General features: G+C 40.1%; 1 protein-coding gene across 1 annotated transcript; it reads left to right on the top strand.

Moving 5' to 3' along the window:
* The first annotated feature begins 1,812 nt into the window (after nt 1-1,812).
* LOC145463204 (cytosolic carboxypeptidase 6-like) lies at nt 1,813-8,371 on the top strand. The gene is made up of 2 exons (XM_081446938.1): nt 1,813-3,166; nt 6,784-8,371. The coding sequence occupies exons 1-2, from the start codon at nt 2,455-2,457 to the stop codon at nt 7,527-7,529; spliced, it is 1,458 nt and encodes a 485-aa protein (XP_081303064.1). The 5' UTR covers nt 1,813-2,454; the 3' UTR covers nt 7,530-8,371.
* The last annotated feature ends 305 nt before the right edge of the window (nt 8,372-8,676 follow it).

Genomic DNA, 8,676 nt, shown 5'->3' on the forward strand with positions numbered 1-8,676 from the left:
GAAAACATGAGCAAGGTCGTATATCTGGTCGAGTTCTAAAAATAATATATAGCCGTTTAGGTAAGCTTAAAAGCATAGCACCTCCGCCGGGTTGCTCAGAGCGCGATTAAGTTAACCCAGGATAACTGGTAGAATTTTGATTTGAGTTTTGTAACTTTGCAGTGAGGTTTTCTGTATATTGTTTGGCCTTCTGTTTTGAGTTTTAACACAAAACAAAAGCAGTGAAAACGGTTAACTTTTAATCCTGGGTTAGCGTTAACCGGCTTCCGAACAACCCGGCCCTGTTTTAAGCAAGTTAACCTGACACGAGCCCGCGATCAAATCGCAAGTCAGCACTTGGTCAGCGGTAAACTTAAAAAACCACGTGACTTCAATGAGCTCTAAATTTAAGCCCGCGATATGGTCACGTGATGCTAGTCAGCGGATACCTTGTTTAGATAGGTGCCAATAGCCCTTTTAACGGTTCCCCAGGCTGTTACCTTTGCTCATTTGTATTACAATAAAATCTAGCGTGTATGTGAGGCAATTTCGGGCTATTTTGTAGTTTTAGCCCGAAATTGCCTCGCATCCACGTTGGATTACATTGTAATGCAAATGAGAAAAATTAACCGTGAAAAGGGCTATTGGTCATAACATGCCGATGTCAAATATCAAAAAAGTACAGGCTGCATATCTCTGTCAACTATTATTTGGAGTACGGCCACCATCTTGTGCGACTCCGTCGCCGCTGTCGTCGTGCGTTCGCGCCCACGAGCATTACCGCTAGCCGTGATAACCATAAGAAAATCCTTTCCTTTTCTTTCCTATATGAGTATGGGGCTCCGCTTGGCGCGGGCCGCTGGAGCTCCGCTATTATCACTTGCATTTCGAACTCAGATGAGTAATGGGTAAGGCCAAGAGAAAATGAGGTGGATCATGGTCTCTTGGTGAGGCCAAGAGATTATCAAGGTAAGAGAGTGAATCCTATATACCCCAGGTAATTCCTCTGAAGTTATTTTTAGACATGGCACCCAGTTCTTCCGAGGATGTTACTCGCCCGATGCGTGGACAGTCCAAGCAACTTTCTCGAAACTACCTAGGACAAAACGGCGGAAAAGTCATTTTACATGTTTTGATTTTCAAAAGACGTTTCATAGAGAGATGTTTTCTGCACTGACAGCCGTCTTTTTGTTCGGCCGGGCTTTCGTTTGTTTTGCGCTCGTTTGACTGATTATTATTTTGCTGTTTATTTGGTTTTAGGGAGTTTAATAAGCAAACTTCAACGGCAACGGCAACGAGTACAATGGCTGTGTAAGCGTGCGTTATATTGCTATGTTCATTTCTTTGCCGTTCTTTACAAAACTGAACAACGTGAAATGGCAACATTCTGCATATTCGAAAGAACGTGAACTACCACGGCCAATTTTTTAAATTTCTTTTTCGAATTTTGACGCTGTCTTGCATCTGTTCGGGATATTTCTGACAGCATAGAAAACTGAATGAATCACGGATGAATTCTTGCGAGATTCGTGGATTTCGTAGGTTCGACGTTGTCTTTGGCGTTGTCACCGTTGTTGCTTAAACTGCCTTTTGCCGCTTGGGCGGCGAGCATCTGCCTGCACCTTCGACCATCTGTTTGTTCGGTTACCTAGCTTTTGTTCCGAAGTTCGTTCGCTTTGCACTCGTTTGTCTAAACATTTCTCTGCCGTTCACTATTCAGTTGTCATTGTTTGCGCAGGGAACATACATCCGTCTCTTATCAACTCTTATTTTAATAAGTCCCGAAATGTATTAAAACATAGCGAGAGCCGAAACTTCTTTATACTCCTTTGTTTGCAGTCAAAACATCAAAGAAGACATCCTGATAAAGTTAGAGGTTTTCCTTTCCTTTAAGGGCCCATTAAAAATCGGTTAATGGGCCCGTAGAACGGAACGAAACATTACACTGTAACACATCGGCTCCACGGAAACATCCACGCAACGCGCGAGTAACATCCGCGGAAGAATTGGGTTCAATGTCTAAAAATAACCTAAGAGGGATTATTTTGTATATAAGGCCTATATGGGCCCGATTCACTCTCCCACCTTGATAATCGAAAGGCCGCCTCGCTGCCGAATGCGAAGACAGTGGACGACCCACGTTCAAAGACAATCATGTGTTATGTCACTTGCATTCGATATCTTATTGCGTGTTGCTATTTTTAAATAGTGACATGACAGCTCGCGCACAGAGTGAGAAGATATGAGAAGACTATGAAGGCTTGAAATTCTATCTAAGAACGACTATGGCCAACCATAGCTTTTGCGTTCTTCTTTGCAGGGACTACTAGCTTACCCAAAGCCGTCCGAATCGTTTTTTTTTCTTTTTTTTTTCAAAAACTGACCCCCTCCCCTACCTTATCTACCCAGACCCCTTGGGGGAAAGGGGTCTAAGTCTGTTGTCATAGTAACTAACCGGGTTTCAGAATTTTCAAGATGGCCTCTCGCAGTGAAAGTCAGGTGAGCGGCGTGAACGAAGATTTGGACGCTGAAAATGTCGTTAAAGTGGACGAACCTGTGGGTAACTTGTCTAAATACTATGCTCTACCACCTGGATATTCTGGAACGCCGAAAAAGGGACATCTGATGTTCGATGCGTGTTTTGAAAGTGGAAATCTCGGCAGAGTTGACTACATCACCGAATTCGAGTATGATTTGTTTATTCGTCCGGACACCTGCAATCCTCGCTTCCGAGTTTGGTTTAATTTCACAGTGGAGAACACAGCGCCTTATCAACGTGTCATATTCAACATCGTGAACTTCAGCAAGACGAAAAGCTTATATCGCGAGGGGATGACTCCACTGGTGAAATCTACCAGTCGAACAAAATGGCAAAGAATTCCAGCTAAGAACTGCTTTTACTATCGCTGCCCTGATCACAGAAAAAACTATGTCCTATCGTTTGCGTTTGCCTTCGATAATGACACCGATGTTTATCAGTTCGCTTACTGTTTCCCTTACACGTATTCGCGTCTGGAAAACTTCCTTGATGAACTGGATAAAAGAAACTTGGAATGTTACAAGCGGGAGTTGCTTTGTTTGACTGTGCAACAACGGAGAGTTGAATTGCTAACAATCACTTCACCGGAAAACATGAAAGATGATCTCAAAAAGAGGGTTATATTTATAACTGCTAGAATTCACCCAGGTAAGACATTTTTATTATATTGCATGTCATGTAAAGTAAGGCTGAGGGAAAATCTGAAACTTTATGAAGACATGAAAAAGAGCAGTAACACAGTGGCTCGTGTTCCACAGCAATTCATTGCTCTCCCAAACTTTTACCCTGAAATGTTTTCTACTCTGATTGCCCACCATACTGTAAAATTCTGGTTATAAGCACCAAGCATATACAACTTCACTAGAAGATTTAATGAATAGTCTTAGTCGAGTATTTCTTGAAGGGGAACCTAAGTTCACAAGTCCCATGGTTTTTATTAGATTCCCTCGCCATTTTTTCTCTACCTTTTGCATACCAACAGTTGTAATTTCTTTGTATCTTTTCTATGGAAATTGAAATAAAAATGCTATGAAAAAATAAATAAAGTAAAAAGGTTTTGGGTGGGCTTATAAACTGGGAAGGGAGGGGTTTACAAGTGGGTTAAAAAAAATGTCTTGGAGGCTCTAATATCCAGAGGTACCAAAGGACATTTTCCATTTACAGGTTTTAAGGTATCAGTATACCCCAAATGACCATTATTCATAGGTGATTAACTATACCACATTGTTGGATATATTCTAACCGATCACATTCAAATTTAGACCGGCACCACTTGCATTCAAGCTTTCTTCTCAGCCTTTTTTGCGATCTCGTCACCGTACCGTGATGCACTACTATGAATAGTAATTAATCTGGATTTAATTGGTACCATCTGGTTAAGAGTATCTACAATAATGTGCTTATATCTGGATACGGCAGAGACCAGACACAGATTATCATCCAATAACCCTCCCTGGTTAACAGTATCAATGAAGGTTTCAACATACAGGTTCTTGAGTGCCCGGGAGACAACAGTTTTACATTTGTTAGGTGGTTTACCAAGTGTCAGGTTGAAGGTACAATATAATTACTTTATGATCAGAGATTGGTTGCTCAGCGATGCAAAAGTTAGACACCAGGGGAACTGCAGCGGATCTGGTGATCACAAGATCAAGTAATAACTCCATTAAATCCAGTATTTTAACTCCATTAAATGTCACAATAAATTGATATACTTCATTGCACTAGATAGAATGAAAACTCAATCAAATCTGTACATGTGTACATTTTATTACCTGTAAATTTAATTTAACTGTAACTGTAACTAGAGCATAACAAAACACAAACTCCACTTTGTGAACTGTCATTTTAAATTAAACATCTGTGTGGGTTTTCATTCTCCACTACTATCTTGAGATTGGTCTTCATTTTGTCCCAAGAACAGACAGGGACCTAAACTTAAAATTTATTGATACAGCCCTACTGGATTGGCCAGAAAATGTCATCTGATGCCGACCACCAACTCTGATGAGTCCAACAGTTAATAGCATTTTTTGCACATAAACCATTCTCTTTTTTGTATTTCTCTGACCTGTTTAGCTTTGCATCTTATTCTGAAGAATACCATAATTATGCTTTGCTATTAGAATGGTTTTTAGTAGAGTAGAGTAGTGTGAATATGGTTTGCTTGTAGTTGATATTTGGGGGTCACAGCCCTGGTATCTGCTATTAACATGGACATGTTTGTTATTTGCCAAATGTTTTGCTAGCATAGTTTTCTTTCACTCACTTCTGTTGCTAGATAAGTGTTAAGCTTTCTTAATGCTCTCTCTGGAAGAATAAGGTCTGAAATTTCCATAAGGATGTGGCTTATATGTGTTAATTCAAAATTACATTCCCGCACGCAAGTCTATTTTACATGCTGTCTATTTTACATGACTATTTTACATGCTGTCCCTATGCTGCACTGCTATATGGTCTTGATTCCCCATATCTAACCAGTGTCCACGACTGGGTTTATTGGTTGTCAACTTGTGTTACCATGCCATGTCCAGCTACTCCTTCACAGAGAGAAAGATATTTTATGCAGTCAGCTAGACTCAAGCTGCCATGCTTCTGATTGGTATAAATTAACATTGTGTACTTCCAGAAGATATCCATACCTCCCCCACTGAAGGGTCCCCCCCCCCCCCACCACCACCACTCTGAAAATAATTTTCAATTACCAGTTAGCTTCGTACAGTTCTTTAAATTTTTTGTCCCTAGAGAGAAAGTTTTATATCAGGTTAGGGAGTTTCTAAATCCCTGTTCAAAGTCTGTGAAAAGTCAGGGAATTTTATCTTAAGGTTGCCGCAAGTTATTTTATTAGATGTTTTTGGGTAAATAAGACAATTTTGTTTTAAAAATTATCTGAGCCATCCTTATTTTTGTTGATTCATGGCCAGAATAGTCATCCTGTAGGGTCAGTGAAAATTGCTTTACAGTCAGTGAAAAGTCAGGCAAAAGTCAGGGATATTTTTTGTTCCAGTGGGTGTCAACCCTGTCCAGTTTCAATTCTGTAGCACGAAGCAGTTACATGTGGCAGTATTGCCTATTCCCCCCCCCCTGGAAAGGATGATAGTCCATCTCAGGTTACACTCCAGCATTCTGTCAGGTTGCCCCAGCAATCTATTGTTACCCATTTATACACCTGGGTGGAGAGAGGTACTGTGAGAGTAAATTGTCTTGCCTAAGACAACCACGCAATGACCTCAGCCAGGGCTCAAACTCAGACTACTTGATCCTGCGCCAAGTGCACTTAAACCATCACACTTTCCATTGTAGTGTGCGTATCTTATAATCCGGAAGACAACAACAACAACAACAACAATGCTTTATTTACTCTAGACGCTTAATACACATTTGCGAAGAAAATTACAACAACTTACAATAACTTAGGGAAAAGATATGTGCTTAAAGTCGAGCCAGGGGCCCGTTTCTCGAAAGCCCCGGAAACTTTTCGGGCCCGTAATGCCATAGCAAAATCTCGAACCTTACGATTACAGGGCTGTTTTATTCACATATTCTTAATATGAAGAGAAGTTCCCTTCATACAAGAAGTTTCAGGCGCATACACTTATCCGTTTTTAGATACAGATGGACTAAAAATGGCTTTACGGGCCCGAAAAGTTTCCGGGGCTTTCGAGAAACGGGCCCCAGGGCCGAGTTATTCCCCTGCCTTTTACGTGCAAAACAAAATAAGACCAAGGGAATGAAATAGACAAGTAAATAAGGTGCAAACACAGGTAGACAGACCGAACTATATGAGAAGTGGATATTCGCAGTAACAGAATGTTCAAACTAAATGTTCAAATGTTCAAAATATAACTTAATTTGTTTAGAAAACTGGTACACATTAAGGTTTTTCAAATAAGAAGGAATATTATGCCAAAAGACGGAAGCCATACAGGATGTAGTTTGTTTCCCGGTGTTTGTTCTGAGATGTGATGGGCATGTCAGCTAGTCCTTGACGGCATGAATCAAGGTAGCGTTGCAAGGTCTACAGTGGAATAATCTATGTACAGTGGTCTCCCAGGCAAGCTTGATTAAAATGTAAGGATTTATTGGCAAACTCAACCATATGAATGAAATTTTACCTGCTTTAATTATACTTCGAAAATGCTTTTGTACCAACAGTTAAGAATGGTGACTGTGGCTAATTCAGTTATCGGCTCTCTTTGCTTTGTTAGTTTGGCAAAAAGGATCTTTGTGTTCGATTAACAAAATTTCTCTGTTGTCTCTTTCAGGTGAAAGTCCATCATCTTATGTCTGTCAAGGTGTGATTGACTTCCTTGTGAGCAGCCATCCAGTAGCCAGAGTTTTGCGAGACTATCTGGTGTTCAAAGTAGTGCCCATGTTAAACCCAGACGGTGTTGTTCTCGGCAACTACCGTTGCTCTCTGATGGGTTTTGACTTGAATCGACACTGGCAAGAACCATCGCCTTGGGCCCATCCAACTCTTGTAGCCTGTAAGAATCTTTTGATGCAACTCGACGAAGATGCAAACGTTCACCTTGACTTCTACATCGACATCCATGCGCATTCCACCATGATGAACGGCTTCATGTATGGCAATATTTACGACGAGGAGGAGAGGTTTGAAAGGCAGGCTGTGTATCCGAGGCTTCTATGCGCTAATGCAGAAGATTTCTCCTTGTCTAACACGTCGTTCAACAAAGATGCTGTCAAAGCTGGCACAGGGCGTCGTTTCCTTGGGAGCTGTCTCGACCCAAAGACACATTGCTACACGCTAGAAGTGTCATTCTTCAGCTACAACACAGCAGTTTCCCAAGGAATGTCACCTTACACTGAAGAAGGCTACTTCAAACTTGGCCGCAATGTGGCGCGGACGTTCCTCGACTACTACAAACTAAATTCGCTGGTGTTGCCCATAAAAAAGAACACATCAAAATCTTCACCTCAGAAAAAGGATTTGAATGGAGATGGGAAACAACGTTTGTCTGGCAGAAGTGACTATAGTGGAAGGCAGTAAAAACAGTGATGTGGAGGACGATGCCTCCATATGTACATATATTTCAGTTTTAATAACCGAACTCCAAATTTTATGGACTGATGATAATTCGGAGCACAAATTTAAACTGAATGTCTGAATTGTCTCCATTTAGAATAAAAAATAGCCATCACAAATTTAATTTATTGCATGTATTTATAGGTGACGAACAGAAAAGTTGATTTTAGAAAACTATTTATCAGTCGTTTTTTAGCAATTTTTTTCTTGTACGTAATATTCAGTATGTTAATTCCGTCGGGGGTGTTAATTTTAAGGTTTGAAAGCAGTGCTGGTCAGTTAAGATCTAGAATTCACTTCATTGTGAATTTCCTTGTTTTATGTAAACGTATATGTTACTTGTGCAGGTAGCACTTTAGCTTTACGGATAAGACGATCATCTGAACTTAGATATCTTCTTTTATTTATTTTAGAGACAAAATTCAAGTAGTAACTATAAATGTATGTGAAAACAGAGTTAAAGTGTATTTCTTTGTTGTGTATTTTTCGGGACTTAAAAGTTGAGAAATTTGTACAATAAGTCTGCATGATAGATTAACGATGCCAACAGAGTAGATATGTGTGATGTTTGTAACTTATTTTCAGTAAAACACCCTAAGCTGGTGTGCTAAATTAAATCGTGGTCCTGCTAGTTGCCTCGCATCTAATCTACTACCAGGCGTTTATAACAGGGGACATGATCACTAGCTACGTAAGAGATAAGATAAGATAACTTTATTTATACACGGTTTTTCCATCAGTCAACAAAGTTACTGGACTATCTACCTATCTGCCTAATTACAATAAAAATTTTTAAAAAAACTGCATTTCATGGAGGCCGTGTCTAAAAATTTACTTAAAATTAAGATGTTTCTTTAAACTGTAGCGACTTAAGTTAGATTTGAAATCGGTCAGTGAAGATGCTTGTCTTAGGTCTATAGGTAATAAGTGAGCTCCGCTGTTCGAAAAACTTCTCTTAAGATAATCAGTTCGAGGTTGTGAAAGAACCAATTTGTGTAGACCTAACGTATACCCTGCATAAGTTTAAAAAGAAAACTATCAGCTAGAGTCGACATAGTTCCTTCTTAAATCGCTACCACTTCACCTAGGGCCCGTCCACACTACGCAACTG

Source organism: Orbicella franksi, chromosome 12, assembly GCF_964199315.1.
Source record: "Orbicella franksi chromosome 12, jaOrbFran1.1, whole genome shotgun sequence".
Taxonomy (NCBI): domain Eukaryota; kingdom Metazoa; phylum Cnidaria; class Anthozoa; order Scleractinia; family Merulinidae; genus Orbicella; species Orbicella franksi.

Bases quoted from the DNA above. Each gene is read 5' to 3' on its own strand.
- LOC145463204 (XM_081446938.1), top strand. From the start codon at position 2,455: ATGGCCTCTCGCAGTGAAAGTCAGGTGAGCGGCGTGAACGAAGATTTG. The intron at 3,167-6,783 runs GTAAGACATTTT...TGTCTCTTTCAG, and splicing joins AACTGCTAGAATTCACCCAG to GTGAAAGTCCATCATCTTAT.